At 45.1% G+C, this 21752-nt stretch overlaps 4 protein-coding genes across 5 annotated transcripts; 3 read left to right on the top strand and 1 right to left on the bottom strand.

The window, feature by feature from the left end:
* The first annotated feature begins 2253 nt into the window (after positions 1-2253).
* On the top strand, positions 2254-3522 carry LOC135673171 (ras-related protein RABA5a-like). 2 transcript variants are annotated; one of them, XM_065181966.1, is made up of 3 exons: positions 2254-2394; positions 2514-2930; positions 3052-3522. In XM_065181966.1, exons 2-3 carry the CDS (start codon positions 2591-2593, stop codon positions 3384-3386), a joined length of 675 nt encoding a protein of 224 aa, XP_065038038.1. In that variant the 5' UTR covers positions 2254-2394; positions 2514-2590; the 3' UTR covers positions 3387-3522. The 2 variants fall into 2 exon arrangements, with proteins under 2 accessions (XP_065038038.1, XP_065038037.1); XM_065181965.1 differs by having other exon boundaries at positions 2255-2394; positions 2552-2930.
* Positions 3523-5527: 2005 nt separating this feature from the next.
* LOC135673168 (ABC transporter G family member 39-like) lies at positions 5528-12423 on the top strand. Its single transcript, XM_065181961.1, has 24 exons — positions 5528-6279; positions 6358-6478; positions 6561-6649; positions 6742-6826; positions 6918-7077; positions 7155-7231; positions 7334-7384; positions 7473-7563; positions 7649-7950; positions 8029-8310; positions 8394-8710; positions 8798-8958; positions 9054-9157; positions 9258-9417; positions 9503-9604; positions 9691-9818; positions 9902-10234; positions 10316-10606; positions 10698-10781; positions 10880-11013; positions 11096-11323; positions 11399-11570; positions 11649-11903; positions 11989-12423. The coding sequence occupies exons 1-24, from the start codon at positions 5942-5944 to the stop codon at positions 12244-12246; spliced, it is 4323 nt and encodes a 1440-aa protein (XP_065038033.1). The 5' UTR covers positions 5528-5941; the 3' UTR covers positions 12247-12423.
* A 1593-nt stretch (positions 12424-14016) lies between these two features.
* LOC135673170 (uncharacterized) lies at positions 14017-17888 on the top strand. The gene is made up of 3 exons (XM_065181963.1): positions 14017-14692; positions 16942-17203; positions 17317-17888. Exons 1-3 carry the CDS (start codon positions 14369-14371, stop codon positions 17655-17657), a joined length of 927 nt encoding a protein of 308 aa, XP_065038035.1. The 5' UTR covers positions 14017-14368; the 3' UTR covers positions 17658-17888.
* Positions 17889-18005: 117 nt separating this feature from the next.
* Positions 18006-19643, bottom strand: LOC135673169 (F-box/kelch-repeat protein At1g15670-like). Its single transcript, XM_065181962.1, has one exon. The coding sequence runs from the start codon at positions 19221-19223 to the stop codon at positions 18111-18113; it is 1113 nt and encodes a 370-aa protein (XP_065038034.1). The 5' UTR covers positions 19224-19643; the 3' UTR covers positions 18006-18110.
* Positions 19644-21752: the final 2109 nt, after the last annotated feature.

Here is a 21752-nt window from a genome sequence, read left to right on the forward strand (position 1 = left end):
CATCATCAAGTCTACCTGTAGATATCAAGTTAAGACGAATATCTGGAACATGTCTTACATCTTTGAGTATTAATTTGCTCCCAATACTGGTCTCTAAGCAAATATCTCTAATACCCACAATCTTAGATGTACCACTATTTCTCATTCTGACATTACCAAAATCACCAGCAATGTAAGATCTAAATAAATTACCATGAGAAGTAACATAAAATGAAGCACCATAGTCAATTACTCAATTATTGTCCTGAGCTACAAGACTAACACAACCTTCATCACAGACAATAGTTATATTACCTTCAACAGCAACTGTATTGGTCTCTTTCTCATTTTTCTTCATTTCATTCTGTTCTCGCTTCCAAAACCTACACTTTTTCTTCATGTGACTTGGTCTGTTATAGTGAAAACATTTGATATCTCTTCTAGACTTGGATCTTCCTCTATAATTATGTGGATTTCTGATATGACTTCTTCTATGTTTTTCTTGTTTTTCAATAACAAATGCCCTAGAAGAAGATTCACCATGTTCTTTCCTTCTGACATCTTCATTTATTTAGCAAACTGTCATTAACCATATCTATAGTTAGAGTTCCTTCTGGCGTGGAATTGCAAATAGTCACCACATACGTTTTCCAACTTTCTGATAAAGAGTTGAGAAGTAATAATCATTGCATTTCATCATCTATATTCATTTTCATAGTAACCAACTTGTTTGCAAGACTCTGAAATAGGCTTATGTACTCAACAATATTACCACTACCATATTTATACTTCAAATTTACAAGCCTTTTGAGGAGAGAAATTCTATTTCCTATAGTCTTTTTCGCAAAGAGATTTTTTAACCTTTGTCAAACAACATCTGCTCTGGTTTCATCTGAAATATGCTCATGCAAGTTTATATTCATCCATCTTCTAATATAGGCAATAGCTTTTCTATGTTGAACTTTCAATTCTTCATCGTCCATAATAGAAGGTTTATCTTTAACCTTGATGGGCTTATACAAATCTTTGCAATAAAGCAAATCTTTCATCAGATGTCTCCAAGTGGAATAATTTGATGAGTTCAATTTAATCATACCATCTAACTACTCCATTTCAATCATACAAGAAAAACTAGCACCAAATAACCTGATGCTCTGATACCACTTGTTGGGAAAAACCTGTTAAAGTGGAATATTTTTTTCCCTCTTTATGTATCAAAATGGGTTCCTTATCAAAATACCAACTTAATATCTAAATGAAAATATCAACCAGCACAACAAAAACCATAGAGTAAATAATCAATCACATAGTGAGACCAAATCTTTTAACGTGGAAAACCCAATATGAAAAAAATCACGGGACCGTAGTCTACCTCAAACTTCCACTATCAATAGTAATGATAACAGGTTCACATGGAGAGGATCATAATAATATCAAAATCATAGATCTTAGCTATATCTTCCTACGTGGATCTCCTCGTAACGAAATTTTAGGTTTCACAAAGTGAATATTACAGGAAAGTACCTTAGAGAGGGTAAACTATAGATCAACACCGTTAGGATTGTAGAGTTTGCTGCAAGGATTCTCCACATAAAATTTGGGTCAAAACTGAGAACGTTTGACCACCGATCGTCAAGCACAAATCTCTAAAACCTTACTTTTTCTCTTTATTTCTCTCTATGTGCGTCGCCGTACGCTCACCTGCCGTATGCACGCTGCACACTCTGTATCAAACCCTATATTTTATTTTCTGACCTAGATTTGAGCTCAATAAGCCCAATTGTCCAAGCCGACCAACATTTAGAACTCCTATCATTAGCATTACATTTGTGGTACTGCACTCGGATCATGATATGCTTGTAAATATCCGCTCATCAGTCGATACGGTACTGATGAGATCACAGCTAAATGGAATGAATCATCGCATAACGCAGTTTGGATCCGAATCGGGTTCGGCGTCATGCCCATCCGAGTATGACATTAGGTCAGAACGGCTGATCGTATTGCACTTGATTGGGTCGGACCGCACCTGCTTATTTATGGAGTTTAGATCCGCCTTTTAATTTACGTTCATACGCCATAAATATTAACTCGTCCGTCATATCGTTGCAGCGTCGGTTGTAACGGTTTGACAGCCGAGTACACCGTCAGCGCGAGTCATCTTAGGCAAGCTACGTCCCCTTCTGTTACGAGACGAGGTGCGGCAGTGCAGGCTACCTGACGCTATTCTGCCTTGCTCGTAAAGGAAAGCACCAAACCCTCCCGTCTTCCCAAAGAAATCGTTCCCCCTCTTCGATCCCTTTCCCCTTCTCCGCGACTAACCCTTGATGAATGCCTCGCCAAAGAACGGAGGGATAGCTATACAAGGGCGAAGATCCGATCCTGGGCGTGATTTGGTGCTCGTTATCCGAAGAGGTAAGGAAGTAGTCGACGTTGGTCTTGATTCTTGTGGATTTAGTGGCTTCCTGTTGTCTATGAATCTGTGGTAGTAATGCCGTGGCGATGCTCTTGAATCATCTGTTCATGTTTCATAGCATGATCGCCGCCCGTTCTCTTTTGTTACATGTATCAGATTCCTGCACTAGGAGGAGCAACCTAGTTGAGTACAAAGATGGAATATAGTGGAAACGAAGAGCAGGGTCAGGACTATCTGTTCAAAATTGTTCTGATCGGTGACTCTGCTGTTGGAAAGTCGAATTTGCTAGCTAGATTCGCCCGGAATCAGTTCTTCCCAAACTCCAAGTCGACCATAGGGGTCGAATTCCAAACCAAAACGATGGACATTGATGGGAAGGAAGTCAAAGCTCAGATATGGGATACTGCCGGTCAGGAGCGCTTCAAGGCTGTTACATCTGCATACTATCGGGGAGCCGTCGGAGCTCTTCTGGTGTACGATGTGAGCAGGCATCAGACATTTGATAGCGTTGGCCGATGGTTACAAGAACTACACAGTAAGTAATGCTGAACATTAGTTCTGTGGTTGTTTGAGCACATTGTGAACGATGGAACCTCTGATTTCCATGTTAATTCTGAAAATTCTATCTCTTGTTAAAACAAATGAACATTGAACAGTGCACTCAGACATGAATGTCGTGACCATTCTGGTGGGCAACAAGACTGATCTCAAGGATGCAAGGGAGGTTAGTACCGCAGAGGGCAAGACCCTAGCTGAGGCTCAAGGCCTTTTCTTCATGGAAACCTCTGCACTGGACTCCTCCAATGTTGCAGCAGCATTTCAGACTGTAGTGGAGGAGATCTACCACGCAGTGAGCAGGAAGGTCTTCCTATCTCAGGAGCAACAGAAGCATGAGATGCCTTCACTCACGAATGGAAAGACTGTAGTTCTACAGGGGGATACCAAAGATGCAAGCGGTGGAACCAGGGAATTCTGGTGCTGTTCATCCTGAAGCTGTCTATATAATCATTTCTTCAATCCATTTTGCAGGTTGTTCTTTTTTATACTAATGCTGTTGTTCTTAACATCAAACATATTTGTGAGTTCTTCTTCCATCAATTATTATATAGTCATGACATGTTAATGAACTGTTTACTCTCTCACTTGTTGCCAATAACCCATTATGTTTGTCAAATTTCCAAGTGCAGATTGTTTCTTCTCATATATTCGGTTAATCACAATGACTTTTATGTGTAGAACATAAATTTATTATCCTGATTTGTTTAGGTGTAGAACACAATGATGGTGTGAATTTTTTCCTACTTTGTTTCAGCTGAAATGATTGATGAAAGAGTAGGGCAACTTTTGTTTTTGAATGGAAATCATCATGAACTGGTAACTCAAATGTTCGGATCACATATTGCTCATTCAAACTTGCAAGTTAACCCAATTGTTGACATTACCATCGTGATTCACTGATATCTTAGAGATGAGACTTTAGGAGGTCAAGAGCGCTGCAGGATGAATCCTGTGGGTCCATAAGTGCATTGATGATGAGAAAATTTTCATCACAATATGGCATACTAAGTCAATTCTTGAGAATTCTGTAGTATTATAGATTGCTTGACTATCTCCTTCACAAAATTTCTCAACCATGCACATAATATAGAAAGTCAATGCTTCAGTTCCAAGCATTAGATGTCTTCAGAAGAGAGTTCAGTTTAATCATATGGTCCTACTTATAGCAGAGTGCTACCCCTTCATGATGTTATCACTAAACACAGCAAAAGGCATTGCTGAGATAGGCTATCTTCTCTGCCTAGATGATCGAAGACCAGTTACAGACTGATTCAGCTAGATTACGATGTGAAGTTGACATAGTCTCTGCTAAGCAAGTCTTAGTGATGGCACTGAGAACATGGAAAGTTTAGAATCACAGGCAGCTAAGTTTAGGTCCAAATGCCAGGATGATAATATTATTAGGGAACCTAATTATATGCTGCTGCATGCAAAACTAGGACCTGATCCTCCACCGTGTATCACTGTTGAGTTGTTGCTTAAGCTCTCAGAGCAAATCTAGAGAATAGGTCAGAAATGGAAAAAGAACCTTTTGACCTCCATCATCTTCGTGTCAGCACTGGGTGGCTTAGGAGCAAAACAAGCCCACGGAGGAAGAAGATGAAAGCTCCAAAACCTCGTCTTTTCTCCAATGCTGGATGGAACGGTCAACAGACCGGGTGGCTTAGGACCCGGTCCAAGTCGATGCTTGAGATCGCAACCGCGACCCGCGAGATGCGGCCATCAGAAGACGCCACCGAAGCCGTCCGATCCGGATCGGATGCACGTGATCGGGTCAAAAGCGTCGCAGGACTCCTGAGCTAACTGAGACCCGTGACCACGTCTGCCGTGCCTTGTGCGTTACGGTGGACGCACAGATCAGAGATTGGATTCGGAGGGCCGTGATCGAGAGATGCGCTTTGGACAGTAAATAATGAGAATATAATTATTCAAATCGACCCCATCAAACTTTTCTCAAACAATGAAAAAGATAGCTAACTGTAGACAATGTGAATAATTAAATAGATAGACTAGTTTCTGATTATTATATACGGCCATATTTATGAGCCGGCAGCATGTGGTTGAGCTGCCTCTGAACTATTGGGTCGATGTCAGAAGGCCGAAATTGACTTTTAGCAGGAGAAAACAGAAGTGCGAATTGAATTGCAAATAACATGTCGACATCCTTCTAAACATGATTATTTTTTGAATTAAACAGGTTCATAAAGATGCTGGTTCTTCAAGTATTCCACATGAATCGTAGCCGAACCCAAAGTTCCAAGCACAGTGCAGAGATTCTTTAGAGTTGATGCCAAGCAAGCAAGAGCAGTGGAGTCATTTCCATGATCATTGACCTGTGGATGTCAGAAATAATAGAGCAATTAAAGAACGGCAGGCTGACAGAGACTAAATGCCGAAAGGTTTTACTCATTCTTGTCTCTCTCTTCCGTCCGCGAAGACCATTTGGGTGCTCTGTTGCGGCTCTCGTACGCTAGCATCTGGAAACAGCAGCCCGGAGTGATTCATACGGCAGAATCCACTCACGATGATTAGAGTTAAAACTGTTTGGTGAAATGGCAGCGTTCATGATTTCTTCCGGTCACTTTGACCAAGGATGGCTTCGGCTTTAATGGAGCGACCGAGGACTTGCGAGTGGTGCCGTCGGATTGCTCGGATTCAAACCTCAACGGTCAACGTAGACGTGCTACAGTTGACCCGGGAAGCTTCGTCGATGACTTCTTCTCGCCATTGGCTTGAGAGTTTTGGACTTGATGCCATCATCACAACCCGTATTTAGACCCCCAGAGCACGGCCATTGTCTTCACTGCTAACAGACCCACCTGTACCATTGAAATCTCTCCGCCAGAAGGAGGGAAGATAGGACGTCCATGTCCGGCTGTTCATAGGGAAACCACGTCTCCGAGATAAACACTGCGGCCTGTGCTATCCCGGTGCCGATTGTAGAGCTTTCGGTGGAGCTGCTAGGTGAGGTAGTCTGAGATCGAAAGCATGGATAGCAACTACAGGTTGGGAAGCATCGGGGGGAGCATGAGAGGGAGCATACGGCGGTCGGTCTCCTCGTGGCGAACTTCTTCTGCCGACGTCTTCGGGAGGTCGGGTCGGGACGAAGATGACGAGGAGGCCTTGAAGTGGGCGGCGCTCGAGAAGCTGCCCACCTACGACCGCATGAGGAAGGGGATCATGACAGGAGAAGCCGGAGACAAGCAGGAAGTGGACATTCAGGATCTTGGCATGCAGGACCGGAAGAAATTGCTGGAGAGGTTAGTGAGGACCGCCGAGGAGGACAACGAGAGGTTTCTTCTCAAGCTTCGGAATCGAATGGAGAGGTGAGCTTCTGCTTCGGTTTGTAGTCTTCTTACATGTAATGGTGCTGGCGTTGATTGATATCCATATCCCTCCTGCAGAGTTGGCATCGACAACCCAACGATCGAGGTCAGGTTCGAGCATCTCACTGTTGATGCAGAAGCCTACGTGGGGAACCGTGGCGTTCCAACCTTCTTCAACTTCTTCTACAACAAGATCGCGGTAATTCAGACTTCCAACAAGAAAATTTCGATACTGCTTGTGTAGTGTTTTCTGAATCTGTTTCTGGCTTCTGCGAATGAAGGATGTGCTGAGTTACCTTCATATGGTTCCAAGCGGAAAGAGGCCGCTATCGATCCTTCACGACATCAGTGGGATCATTAGACCTTGCAGGTAAGAAAAAGAGATCCACAAACTAGATTATCCACCATCTTCACAAATTCTCCGAGTTCCCACACAGCTTGACATGCTTCTGTATGATCCAGAATGACTCTGCTCTTAGGACCCCCGGGCTCTGGGAAGACTACCCTGTTGTTAGCTCTGGCAGGAAAGCTTGATTCAACTCTGAAGGTAACATAACAAAAACATGATTAGAACCGAAGGTAGATTGCTAAAACATCAACGAGTCATTCTAACAGAGTGGATCATCTGCCCATATCAGGAATCTGGAAGACTGACTTACAATGGTCATGACATGGATGAGTTTGTGCCTCAGAGGACCTCAGCTTATATCGGGCAGCATGATCTTCACATAGGGGAGATGACGGTGAGAGAGACTTTGAATTTCTCTGCGAGATGCCAGGGAGTCGGAACTCGCTATGGTAGGTCAAGAAGAGAATATTTTGGCTAACGTTTTTGTGAAGAACAGAGAACTTATGAGTTGCGTACTGCGCTGCAGACATGTTGACAGAGCTGTCGAGAAGAGAAAAGGAAGCAAACATCAAGCCAGATCCTGACATAGATGTCTACATGAAGGTAAGAAACCCGCTCAGTCGATCTTGATATGGTGACACAAGAAACTAATACCTCCAGAATTATCATCCTTCGTTTGCTGAGCGTGATTTGCGATGCCTACAGGCTATATCCGTTGAAGGCCAGGAGAGTGTGATCACAGATTATATTCTCAAGGTATGTTCCATTACAAAGAACAAGATGATACTAATGCAAATCGGATTACATCGAGGCAGAGAAGAGAAGCTAATTTCTTGTTTCACAGATCCTGGGTCTGGAAATATGCGCCGATACGATGGTAGGAGATGCAATGATAAGGGGGATTTCTGGTGGACAGAAGAAGCGCGTGACGACAGGTAAATTCTAGTGAGAAGAATCAAACACGGGGACAAGAGGAAGAGCAAACACATGAGTAAAGCCCCTCTCGTGGTTGTGTTGCAGGTGAGATGCTTGTTGGACCGGCCAAGGCGCTTTTCATGGATGAGATCTCCACTGGTCTCGACAGCTCCACCACCTACCAGATCGTCAACTCCCTGCGCCAATCCGTTCACATCCTCGGAGGAACTGCCCTCATTGCATTGCTTCAGCCAGCTCCCGAGACGTACGACCTGTTCGACGACATCATTCTCCTGTCCGAGGGGCAAATCGTCTACCAGGGTCCGCGCGAGAATGTCCTCGAGTTCTTCGAAAAGATGGGTTTCAGGTGTCCCGAAAGGAAAGGTGTTGCAGACTTCTTGCAGGAAGTAAGTAGCAATTAATTCACTCCTGTTTGGGCGCGATTTCATCGATGATTCGATGCTGATGACTCTTCGGATGAACAGGTCACCTCAAGAAAGGATCAGCACCAGTACTGGTCAATCGAAGACGAGCCTTATAGGTACGTTTCAGTCAACGAGTTCGCAGAAGCGTTTCAGACGTTCCATGTCGGCCGCAAGCTCGGGGAAGAGCTCAGCGTGCCGTTCGATAGGAAACGAAACCACCCTGCCGCGCTGACCACCACAAAGTACGGGATTAGCAAGACGGAGCTGCTCAAAGCTTCCATTTCGAGGGAGTGGCTGCTGATGAAGCGCAACTCCTTCGTTTACATCTTCAAAGTGGTGCAGGTGAGTAATCGCATAGCCATGATGACAACACCACAGTTCTACCGATCTGAAGCCTTGCCTGATTCCTTTTGTCCTGTGAACAGCTTATAATTCTTGGAACGATCGCGATGACGGTCTTCCTCCGCACGAAGATGCCTCGTAAATCGGTGGAGGATGGAGTTATCTTCTTAGGAGCCATGTTTCTGGGGCTGGTTACGCATCTGTTCAATGGGTTTGCTGAGCTTGCCATGAGCATCGCAAAGCTTCCCATATTCTACAAGCAGAGGGACCTCCTCTTCTACCCTTCATGGGCCTATGCGCTGCCGACATGGATTCTGAAGATCCCCATCTCCTTTCTGGAGTGTGCGGTGTGGATTGGCATGACGTACTATGTCATCGGTTTCGATCCAAACATCGAAAGGTTGGATTGCTTGAAACGCAGCAACTTCTTCCAGGATATGTCTTCGACGTCGCATCTTTTGATGCCATAAACATTGTCGTCCTGCAGGTTCTTCAGACATTATCTGCTGCTGGTCTTAATCAGTCAGATGGCATCTGGACTCTTTCGGCTCCTTGCTGCTGTCGGGAGGGAGATGGTGGTTGCAGACACTTTTGGATCCTTTGCACAGCTTGTTCTTTTAGTTCTCGGCGGATTCCTAATATCTCGAGGTAAAGATCTTTTACCTCATCGGTGCAGTGACGATCTCTCGGTTCCAATTTGGCAACACCAACCGGTGCTTACTTGTTCCTCACCTTCCTCGCAGATCATATCAAGAAATGGTGGATTTGGGGCTACTGGTCATCTCCTCTTATGTATGCTCAGAATGCCATCGCAGTGAACGAATTCCTTGGCCACAGCTGGCAAAAGGTAATTTTCTCATTCTTTGATCTTCTCTTTGTGCATCAAACAACAATCTTCACCGATCATCTTGGCATTTCCTTCAAACTGAATTCTCTGTTCGGCACAGGTTAATTTAACGGAGAGTCCTGACACATTGGGAGTCCAAATCCTCCACGCTCGTGGAATCTTTGTCGATTCGAACTGGTACTGGATTGGTGCGGCTGGACTGCTTGGATACATCTTCTTGTTCAACATCCTCTTCGTTTTCTTTCTCGACTGGCTTGATCGTGAGTGTCTACGAGTTATGAACAGCTTGAGATCTTTGATGAGGAGTGTCATCATACATACTAATTCCTAACTTGATTCATGCAGCATTAGGAAAAGGTCAGGCAGTCATCTCTGAGGAGGAGCTGAAGGAGAAACAGGCAAACAGGACTGGCGAGCGTGTTGAGATGTTGCCTGCAGCCGCCAAAGGTTGGTCATGAACTACTGATAGATTCTACGGCTCAAACAAGCGAGAACGACGCTAAAGTTCTGAGACCACTCGTGTCTAAATGCAGGGAGAGATGGTGGAAGGGCCACAAGAAATGAATCGTCCACAGAGAACCGGAAAAAGGGGATGGTGCTTCCTTTTGCTCCTCTTTCGATCACCTTCGACGACATCCAATACTCCGTCGACATGCCACAGGTTCATCTTCTCCCCAACATGTAATCTCGCAAACATGTTCGCACAAACAACATTAAAGATGCTAAACACTTTGACTCTGACAGGAAATGAAAGACAAAGGCATCGAAGAGGATCGGCTAGTGCTACTGAAGGGTGTCAGTGGAGCTTTCAGGCCAGGAGTTCTCACAGCCCTGATGGGTGTAAGTGGAGCAGGAAAAACCACCCTAATGGACGTGCTTGCCGGCAGGAAGACCGGTGGATACATAGATGGAAACATCTGCATATCTGGCTATCCTAAGAAACAAGAAACATTTGCTCGAATCTCTGGCTACTGTGAACAGAATGACATCCACTCTCCCCATGTTACAGTCTATGAATCTCTCCTCTACTCCGCATGGCTTCGATTACCTCCTGAAGTAGACGCTGAAACAAGAAAAGTAGGTGCCTCTATACTTCGAGGAATCCATTTATCCGCTTCTGTACATTACCGATTGCTCAATCGTAATATTTGGGTGCAGATGTTCATCGAGGAGGTCATGGAGCTGGTAGAGCTGACATCGCTGCGGGGGGCGCTGGTAGGACTGCCCGGCGTCAATGGTCTGTCGACGGAGCAGCGCAAGAGGCTCACCATTGCTGTCGAGCTTGTTGCCAACCCCTCGATCATCTTCATGGATGAGCCGACTTCTGGGCTGGACGCCAGGGCTGCCGCCATTGTTATGAGAACAGTGAGGAACACAGTGGATACAGGGAGGACCGTGGTGTGCACCATCCACCAGCCCAGCATCGACATCTTCGAAGCTTTCGATGAGGTGCAGTGTCACTGAAACCAACTGCAGTTCGGTCTAATCTCTCCATATGTTCGTGTGCGGAAATTGACATCTTATTTCTGTAACATTGCAGCTCTTCTTGATGAAACGAGGAGGGGAAGAAATATATGTTGGTCCCTTGGGGCGCAATTCATGTCATTTGATCAACTACTTCGAGGTGAGCCCTGCTTCGCACGACATGAAGAAGAAGACAGCTGCTTCATGAGCTTCTGTATCATTGGCACTTAATGTCGCTGTGTGTTTAATCTTGTCTAGGGAGTTGAAGGGGTTCGAAAGATCAAAGATGGCTACAATCCTGCAACATGGATGTTGGAGGTGACCACTTTGGCCCAGGAAGAAATGCTAGGCGTTGACTTCGCTGAGATCTATAAGAACTCTGACTTGCACAGGTAGGTCAAGCCTGAAACTGTAGTGATAGCATTTGGTGTTATAGCAGATATGGTGCTCACTCTGTGGTCCGAATTGTTGCAGGCGAAACAAAGCTTTGATCGGCGAACTAAGTGCTCCTCCTCCTGGTTCAAAAGACCTGTTCTTTCCCACCCAGTACTCGCAATCCTTCCTCACACAATGCATGGCTTGCTTGTGGAAGCAGCACAAGTCATACTGGCGAAATCCATCTTACACTGCCACCAGAATTTTCTTCACCACTGTCATCGCCTTGATATTTGGAACAATCTTCTGGAAACTCGGACAGAAAGTGTAGGTCTCTCTGTTCGGTCTCTTTAGATCCATCAGTGGAAGAGCTCTCTCGTTAATGGCATAAAACTCTTACAGGACGACGAAGCAGGACCTGTTGAACTCCTTGGGCTCCATGTACGCTGCAGTCCTCTTCATCGGGATACAGAATGGCCAAACTGTGCAACCGATCGTCGACGTAGAGCGAACCGTCTTCTACAGAGAGAAGGCTGCAGGGATGTACTCTGCTCTTCCTTATGCATTTGCGCAGGTATTGGCTCTGTTCCAACGAACTCAACTTTCGGTTCTTAGTCCAAGTTCACTCCTCACGTTACTCCAATCCCTGCAGGTTTTGATTGAGATCCCGCACATCTTCCTCCAGACTGTGTTATACGGACTCATCGTCTACAGTATGATTGGTTTTGAGTGGACAATGGAGAAGTTCTTCTGGTACCTCTTCTTCATGTTCTTCACCTTCATGTACTTCACGTTCTACGGGATGATGGCGGTGGCCATGACGCCGAACAGCGACATCGCCGCCATCGTCTCCACCGCATTCTACGCGATCTGGAACATATTCGCCGGCTTTCTCATTCCTCGGCCTGTAAGTATTACTTGAACCCCATTCGAATCACACTTCCTTGTCAAGAATCGAGGTGCTGATCGAGGCTGCTGCTTGCTGGTTGCAGAGGATCCCTGTGTGGTGGAGATGGTACTCGTGGGCTTGCCCGGTGGCGTGGACGCTGTATGGGCTCGTTGCCTCACAGTTCGGCGACAACCAAACTACAATGGAGGGTGGTGAGTCGGTGGAGGAATACGTCAGGCGATTCTTCGGGTTCCGGCATGACTTCCTGGGCGTCGTGGCTGTTGCAGTGGTCGGCTTCACCGTGCTCTTTGCTTTCGTCTTCGCCTTCTCGATCAAGGTGTTCAACTTCCAGAGAAGATGAGCCAGCACCACATTCTTCTTCCAAATCCACCGAGCAATGTCCATATGATATATATGGAATAATCCATCTTTCTTTTTGTGTATAGGATCATTATCCTCCCTAAACATGTATTCCTTTGTTGTCAATCCACAAATGTACCATTATTCTTCCCATATATTCATCTTTGATCTGAAGCAACCTAAAGATGAAACATCACCTGATTGCTCAATGATCCATGATTGAGGTGCCATCATGATAAGTATCTTCCAGTATTTTATGGTACAGATACCCCTGTGGTTAAGCAAAAGTACAACAAGCTTCGCTTTCTCGTCTTCTCGGATGTCTCCATCACACTAATTGAAGCTTGCGGGCCCTGACATCATAGCTTGTCCTTTGGATTAAGAAATGGGATTGTGGATGAGGCATCAAATCATGTTTAAAAGGAAAAGCAATTGAGTAGCTACGTAGTCCTTAATATTATACAGATCGATACCTAACCTGAAGACGGCATAAGAACTGTTGGATCTGACTCAGTCTTTGTCTTCACCTCCTATATGCTTCGGCATATATTTCCATGGTGGAACGCACGTCATGGCGTTGCCATTATGACTCGATATTATGGATCGTGGGGTACATAATCTCTACATCATCTCATCATTAGTCATTATCACAACGCTAAACAACAAGGCTAATCCATGTTCATCTCTCTCGTTCCTTGCAAAGCATGCCACACCTGCACACGGAAGCGTTAGGACGTGACGATGGCGATGGGGCCATTCGAGAGAGAGAGAGAGAGAGTCGCTCGGTGCATGCGTTATAAACAACCGAGCTGGCTTCTCGTCATTCAACTAATCCTCTCCGCCTGCTATGGCTGTTTCCCCCGGCCACAGCTACGGCTCCGTCAGCGCGGAGTCACGTCGGCGATCGACCGACGACGCCGGCCTTGGTCGGAGGTGCCTCACGATGGTGAAGCAGCAGAGGACGCGGCTCTACATCCTGCGCCGGTGCGTGTCGATGCTCCTCTGTTGGCACGCCCACAGCCTGTCCGACTGACCGATCGCGGACTCGCTAATGCTACTCCTCCTCGGTCGAGCGATGGGTCTTCTCTTGGAAGATGATTAAGAGCTGGTGACGACGAACATGGCTGCAGGGAATCGCAAAGTCCACGAAGCTGCCTGCCCTTCGGTGCATACACGGGGCAAAGTGCATCTTTGGAGTGCACGGGAAGGCTGACGGTACCAGCAAAACCTCGTGTGCTATCATTGGGGGGCATATGGTCGACGAAGAAGAAACTATTTACATGATCGAACTGAAGAATTACGCAATCTCGAAATGTGAATTGGTAAATATATAGACAAAATGTTATTATAATGGATTGTTTCAGCAGTTCTGCTACTATTGCATAAGAATTGTTTGTGGGCAACGGAGGTGTTGTTTTTCTGGAAGCATGCGATGTGATCTGTGCCTGTTACTGTTCCGATCCCAAATCAATGAGACGCTGCCAAATTGATATGAGCTTGCCCACCACCTGTTCGTCATTTGGTCGAGTTGTGTCCGTCGCTTGTCAGCACCGCGCGTGGATACCGCAGCACAGCCTGCCGCGAGAGAAACATCCATCGAGACGCTGAGTGGGCGTGAGGGCGGCATCTCCCTACACCTCATTGCCTCTGTGTCCGTAACAATAATAACAATAATAATAATAATAATAATAAATAAAATAAAATAACTAAATAAATAAAAAGGAAGAGAGCCGATCGATTGTGTCCAACACCGATCGGTGTCTGTTCGTCACTCTCTCTCTCTCTCGCTCGCTCGCAGTCACTCTGGATCGCTTCGCTTCTCCACTGAACCCTAAATCCAATCCCGTGATCCACCTGCACTAGATTTCGATGCCCTAATCGCCTATCCACCCCTCTCGTCGTCACCCTCGTCGGCCGATTCCCTCCTCCCAAGATCCTCGAATTTTGCAAGATATCTCGTGTTCCTTGTTGGAAGCAATCGGGCCGTCGATATGGAGGAGATTGACCCAATCCGTCGATTTATCTCCGAGATCAGGTCAGAGTAGTCCTTTTCTCATTCCTTCAGTCTCCCTTTGGGAAGCCGTAGGCTGGATTATTCTCGGTGTCGGAGAAGTGCTTGAGAGATGGTAGGAGGTGGAAGCAAGAGGGACGATGGAGCCTTGAAGATTAGCAGCACCAACGTCTTCGCCGCGCTAGAGACGCTTAAGAAGAAGAAGAAGAAGAAGAAATCGGACACGGAAGCCAAGGGCAAGGGATCGTCCAAGAACCAGACCAAGGAGTCGGAGCAGCAGCGGCAGGTGTTCTGGGCGCCGACGCCGCTGACTGCGAAGTCCTGGGCCGATGTGGACGATGACGACGATTACTACGCCACCACGGCCCCGCCACAATCTGTCTGGGGTTCGACGGAGCAACGGCAGAACAGGGAAGCCACAGCCGTGGTTGAGGAGGTTTGCGTATTTTAGATTCCCTATTTCTTTGTTAGGATTTATATGGGCAATATGAAATGTATGGTATTGGTGTGGCAATGGTTTGAGATGCAATTTTAAACTTGTTGGCTCAGAAATATTTGTTTGGTTGATGAATGTCTGACATTGATGCCTTTCCATAATTATCGTCTATCTTATTTGCTGGTTGGCCAATAGGGTATAGAGATGCCATGAAAAGGAAACAGAGCCTGTGGATGATCAGTTTTAAATTTGATATTTTTCTTTAGAATATGATACATAAGAGAACAAAAGAATTTGGGAGGGTCTAGAACAGCTCATCCATATGTACTTACTGCCTAAGAATGCAGCAAGTATTTAATGCATGAAAATGTCTTTGACACAGAGAAACAAATCAACGAACATCAGTTGTTTGGAATGGAATAATGTTACAAATTGTGGAATCTGAAAAAGAATACTGGAAGATGCTCGGGAAAAAAATACTGGAGGATGCTTTAATGAACACTGTTAGTAGTATCATGGGAGAGCTGTGACTTGTCATGAGAAAGTTAAATCTTAAGAATTGGAAATCATCGTGCATGATGGAAGAAGAGTTTTATTGGCAATAAAAAATCTTAGTTTGACGAAAGATATTATTACTATGTGAAGCCGAAAAAGATAAGTTGCTTTCTTTTTCCAGTTTCATCTTTGATGTCATATTTCTATGGCTCTACTACTTGCAGAAGAAGCAAAGTTTGATTTTGCATCTGCTTGACTTTCTTTTCTTCTTTAACAAATTTCATTGACCAAGGGCTGGTTTCTCTCTTCAACCGTATCTTTCTTTTGGAAAGTGGAAACAACTGAAAAAATGAATAATCTTTCCTAGAAATGCATTAGTTCATATCTCCTATGTGGTAAATTTTTCAGAAGAAATAGGGTTTATTTTTTTATTTTTTGATGAATGGTTTGCAGGTATATGACAATTCACCCCCTTGATATTGATGAAGAAATCCAGAACCTCTTGTTTTACTCTGATATATGACAGCCTCAGTGAGACTTCGTCCCATGCTTTTGGAGGATTATTAAAAGTGAAGTCAAATTTTGTTTTCTTTTTAAAGGGCAGATGTTGTAGTTACTTTAATCTAAATGTACTTCGGGTTGCTAGTGATTCTATAATCTAATATCTAGGTTAATGTATTGGTTACAATAAATTACTGGCCAGAGTTCCATATCTGAAGAGAATTTGATGATGTTTTTGATTGTTTACTTAGATTTTCATATTGGAATGTCAACTAAGAAGATCATGAGCAGTTTTTCACTAGATTGCTTCTGAAATATCAGAGAAATCAAAGATATTTCTCTTATAGGAGTCTGGCGAATCTTTTATTCTTTTCATATTTTTTGTAATCATGGTGGAAAGAACAACATAAATGTTTTAGTTCACAAAAATTATACTGAACAACTGTCTTCTCTTTGATTCCTGTCAACGACTTTTCCTAGGTGCTAATTTCTGCTTTTTCCATCTCTTCTTCAAGAGAGTTTTGGCAGAGTCCTCATATCACAAGTTTGGGCCGTTAAATGCTATGAAAGTTGTAATGTGTAAATATGCTGCATTGGAATAGTTCTGCTGAGTAATTAGATGGAGTTATGATGGTGCTTTTTCCACATAGATAACTGTTTCCTTTTCCTAGTTGCATCAAGAATTCACCCTTGATCTTAAGAATTAACTCATGTCCTTTATTGTTCTCCATATGTGGAAATTTATGCACATAATTTTCAATTATTTTTTCCTCATTGTCTGGATGTAAATTTTGTTTGTGATGCTTTCTGTGTCACTTACATTGTTCAAGTCTACCATGTTAGTGATGTGACCTAAAATTAATAATATTTGTAGCTGAGTAAGTAGAATTAGAAGAATGACCTTGGAGATTACAAGTTGATTCAACTGAAAATTACAGGATGCTAGAATGATGGGTGAAGGAATTTTGGAAAATTAATTTGGTATGTTTGAAGATTCATGCTGATAATCGATTTCTAAAACGCATTTGTCTCTATGTCTGAGTGCTCAATATGAGCATATGTTTTACGAAATTCTCGTTTGTCCGATTTTATTGCTTATTACAATCCTTCTCATGTGCTATTTGTAGATTGTGGTCAATGATTTTGATATAGGAATAAGAGCTGCCTCACATCTCTTTTGTAATTCGTTCTCACATGTATGGCTTTTTCCGGTCACTTGGTTATATTTGAGCAAGCTTATTTTTGTTCTTTAGGAAAGCGAAGGTGAAGATGATGGCCTTGACGAGGGTGATGATTCTGATGTAGAGGAGGAGCCTGAACATGAAGATGAGGTTCCTGTCGCAACCGAACCTGTCATCGGGAAGCCTGTTCCTGCTCCGGTAACGACCAAAGATACAGATCGACAACTATCAAAAAAGGAGTTGAAGAAAAAAGAAATGGCGGAACTAAATGCAGTTCTGGCTGAGCTGGGTATCTCAGTCGAAGATAGTAATTCTGTGCAAGATGAAACAAATGGTAATGCTTAAGCTTTTGCATGATCACTATACTTTTCATTGAAATATTATCACGCATGCTTCTATATTATGATCACTCTGGGTTTGTGCATATTGCATTGGAGCAAAGTATAGATGGAGATAAAAAGGAAAATGCACCTGCACCTGCGCCATCAGAAAGCAAAAGTTCCAAGAAAAAGAAGGCAAAGAAAGATAAATCATCCAAGGACACCAGAGAACCACAGGAACAGCCTTCCGATCGGGATCGGAACACCGAACCCGAAGAGGAAGATGCATCTGCGGTTGATGTCAAGGAGAAAATAAAGAAGGTAGCTTCGACGAAAAAGAAGAAATTAAATAAAGAGATGGATGCAGCCGCAAGAGCTGCAGCTGTCGAAGCTGCTGCAAGGAGTGCCAAGCTTGCTGCCGCCAAGAAGAAAGAAAAGAACCACTATTATCAACAACCCGCGCGGTAAACATAGTTGCTGTCTTTTAATGGTACCAAAATGTGTCGTGTGATCGAGTTAGAGTTAGTTTGCCATGTTAGAACAGGATCACCCGTGATATTTCTCGTAGACACACACACTCCCAGCACAGTACAAATCTAGCCTGAGGATACCTTCCTTGTGTTTTCACTTCTTTATGGAGACGGTAGCCTTATGTTGTACAATCATTAATTTGGTATAGTGAAATAGTTATTGTAACAAGTCATTTGGGTCCTTTTGTTCGTCGTCTCTTCGAACTCGCGAGTGCCCAGAGGAGCTACATATGGATCAGTAGTAATCTATTTGTTATCAGCATGCAAATCATGGCAAAAATCACAATAAAAATAAGAAAAGTAAAAGCATGTATGTATGTATAATTTACATCATGCGGAGAGAGGACGGAAACGAAACTCCCCCATCCCCACCCTAAAATTGATGTGATTATTATATGTGGAAGCAGCAGCCAGCTTGGACATGGCCGGAATACTCCCTCTGCAACTCAACCTTCCGCCACTTCTTCATCCCCTTCCCCTCCCCGCTTTCAATATCCACGATGTAGGCCACTTGGGCCCCACGCAGGGTCCCGGACCCCAACACCATGAACCCTCCTTCCCACGCCACCATCTGCAGCGCCACCCGCACTTCACCGGGCAGCTCCGCCACCCGGCGCCACGCCCCGCCGCCCTCCTCCAGCACCACTGCCTGCCCCGCCTGCCGGCACATGTACACCCTCCCGTCGCCGCCCACCACGCACGTCCGCGGGCACGCAGCCTCCTCCAGCCTCCCCTCCTCCACCGCGCTCCACCGCCAGGCGGCGACGTCGAAGGTCTCCGCGCTCCGCGAGAACTGCCCCTGCGCCTCCGTGGGGTAACCCCCGACGACGTGGAACCAGCCGCTCGCGAACACCCCGCGGCACTCGTCGCGCTGCCGCGCCATGTCGGGCAGCTGCATCCACGCGTCCGCCGCCACGTCGTAGGCCAGCGCCGACCGCAGCGCGTTCTTGCTCTCGTCGTGCCCGCCGGCCACGAACACCGCGGCGCGCTCCTCCGAGGCCGCGCACGCGAAGAAGGAGCGCCGTGTGCCCGGCATGGGGGCACCGCGGCGCCAGGCTCCGGACACCAAGTCGTAGACGTGTACCTCGTCGGAGGCGGCCCAGGTGCGAGGGTCCCACCCGCCGACAACCACCAGCTCCCTCCCGACGGCGGCCAGCTGGCAGAACAGCGGGAGGCCGTGGGGCCGCCCGGGGATCGGTGGCAGCGAGCTCCAGGCGCCGGTTGTCGGCTCGAAAAGCGCGAGGCGGTAGAGCAACCGGGACGGGTACGACTTCTCGCCGTTGGCGGACGCCGCGACGACCGGGGCGGGCTCGGACTGGGAAAGCACGACCACCGGCCGGTCAAGGCCCACGGACTTCCGGTGGCGGTGGAAGGACGCAGACTCGAGGTCGTGCTTCCAGAACTTGCAGACGGCCTGAACGGTGCGGAAGGCGTCGAAGGGGACGCGGATGAGACACTCGCGGGCGATCTCCTGCGGCAGCCCTGGAATCAACTCGTCCTCCATAAACCAGCAAACCTCGAACGCAACAACAAGTACAGGGGAGATGACAAAGCCCAAAGCTATCGAAAACAGAGACTATACAGAAAGAGATAAGACCGAACTCATTTCTTTACAGGGAAGCAAAGACGAGGGAAGAGAGAGGGTGTATATACGCAACTGCGTTTTGCGACAGTTTGCAGACGTCGTGGACGGTGGCGGTGGGATACGCTCGATTAAGAAACCGGAGAAGACAAAACGGGCGGCGACACGCGGATAAGTCCACCGGAAGCAGCACGCAAAGTGCCGTTCCAATTCGACATATTTTGTCTGGTATCATCGTTGTCGACGTCGTATGGTTTGTGCTGTGAGGACACCGAGGCGGAAGGGGCGGAGATTTTTGAGCGGGTAAGGACGTCTGACGATGGATTGTGACTCGTCCATTTGATGGTCTCGAGGGAGGACCGCAGTGGTGCAGTGTGCATGCGTCACGTCCACTGTGAGCTGGATGTGATCGCACTGGTAATTTCTAATCTGTTTTCAGTGATGAATCGATGGAGACGCAGTAGTAATTTCAGAAAGGTCAAAATATAAATCTTGACGATATGGTCATGTTTGTTTGTGGGATCTATGAATTTGATGTAATATGTAGTGATTTGAGGAGTCCAATTAACTCCAACGTCGGAGAGATAATAAACTAACTAACCATTGGAGGTCGAGCATTGGAATGGTTCCGTTGCTTAACCATTCGATCGGAGAGTATCATTATTTGATTCTTTAGTGAGGCAAGTGATGGATTCGATCAAGGCGGGATCGGCCATCGTCCGACTCCGTTGCTTTATTGCATCATGTACGTACGTATATCCTTCTATTATGGTTGATTTCGTTCGAAAAATCTTATATTTTAGGTGGTTTTCGATGTATCACCCTTTTATCTTTACAAATGTAATTGATGCATGAGATACTAAATGTTACAAAGAAAAAAGTCATTTTTTCTTGGTTCTCATCTAATTAGCTAGTTAGTACATAAGCTAAGTATAGATTATCTCTTTTAGTTAGTTATCTTTATCATTATGGTTCCTATATTTTAAAAAATTATATTGATATTTCTAAAGTTAAATATTTAGATTCAGTCATTAGTTTTACCGATGAAAATATAAAAATAAATAATAAAAAAAATATAATTTTAATATTTTAATTAGTGATGGCGGACGATGGTACCGTTGGGGATCACGGGTGACTATTGTGGATAAGATGAACGACGACGAAAGATGAAGGCCACTCGATAACTATGTCAATGATGGGTATGATGACGTACTCGGCATCACATTCCGAGACTCACATGTTGTATCATCTGTTGAGAGCTTAACAACTGCTCGCATGCTAACCTTCTAGAACTTTCCCTCCTGATCAACGATAATTGCTCCAAGTAGAACTTCGACGAGCCTCCCATCTCACCCTTTTCATGCATGTCGGAAGTGACACAATAACGAGGGGAGCGGCAAAAGCTCTAGCGACCCCAGGTTCGAGTCGAGTGATTCGCCTAACGGGTTAATGACGAGGCGACCACCATCTTCGCCATAGATGCTGTGGCAGTCACTATCATCTATGTCGATGTCGATGCAAGTGTAAAGCGATGTTGCTCGACAACTATATCAGCACCAACGCATATGCAAAACAACGCTGCTTAATATCTATGTCAATACCGATGCAATTATCAAGCAATCCTCATCTCCCGTCGTCGTTTTTCTCATCCATAATAGTTACCCACAATTCTAATGGTATTACTATCCACCATTATTGATGCATTCGTCCCTACCAATTAGAACATTAAAATTATTTTTTTTTTATTTTTATATTTTTGTTAATAAAATTAACGAAGTGAGGATAAATAGATCAGATATTTCATACGTATAATTATAAAAATATTAATATATTTTTAAATATATAGATCAAAATATTTAAAATAATTAATTATACATGACAAGTGCGACGCGTGAAGCGGGTGGGTCCGCCGCTTTCGACAACTGACTGGATTTCGGTTTTGAAATGACAACCACGTTGTTGTCTGATTCCCAAAAATCAACGACACCCACGTGCGTCTCTCTATTACGGATATGAATCAACATATAGATTTATTCTCAGATCAACTATAGTGTTTGTCATACTTTTATTTTTTACCCGCACGATCTATATCCATAATCTAAACAGATTGTGATGCTTTTGTGTCTTCCCAATCGATCCAGCTTTAGATCGCGACACTACAGCCCTCAGTGCAGCGAGATTAGGCATAGAAAGATTCATGATCAAAATCTTTGGATGATCATTAATCTGCCGTCTTACTTTTCGACTCGGCCGCCGGTGATAGCTTCATCCTGTTTGACGACGACCCACACGCGAGTAAAGGTTGGGATCGAAGGCAGCAGATGACCCACTGATTTTGATCCCACAGCAATCTTATAACACTTGGCCCATCCTCTGACCACCATATCTGTGGGCAAGATAAGATTAGAGAAAGGAAATTTTATTGGATATGCCATGTGTTGCGGGAAACAA

The sequence above is a fragment of the Musa acuminata genome, chromosome BXJ1-5, assembly GCF_036884655.1.
Source record: "Musa acuminata AAA Group cultivar baxijiao chromosome BXJ1-5, Cavendish_Baxijiao_AAA, whole genome shotgun sequence".
Classification (NCBI taxonomy): Eukaryota; Viridiplantae; Streptophyta; class Magnoliopsida; order Zingiberales; family Musaceae; genus Musa; species Musa acuminata.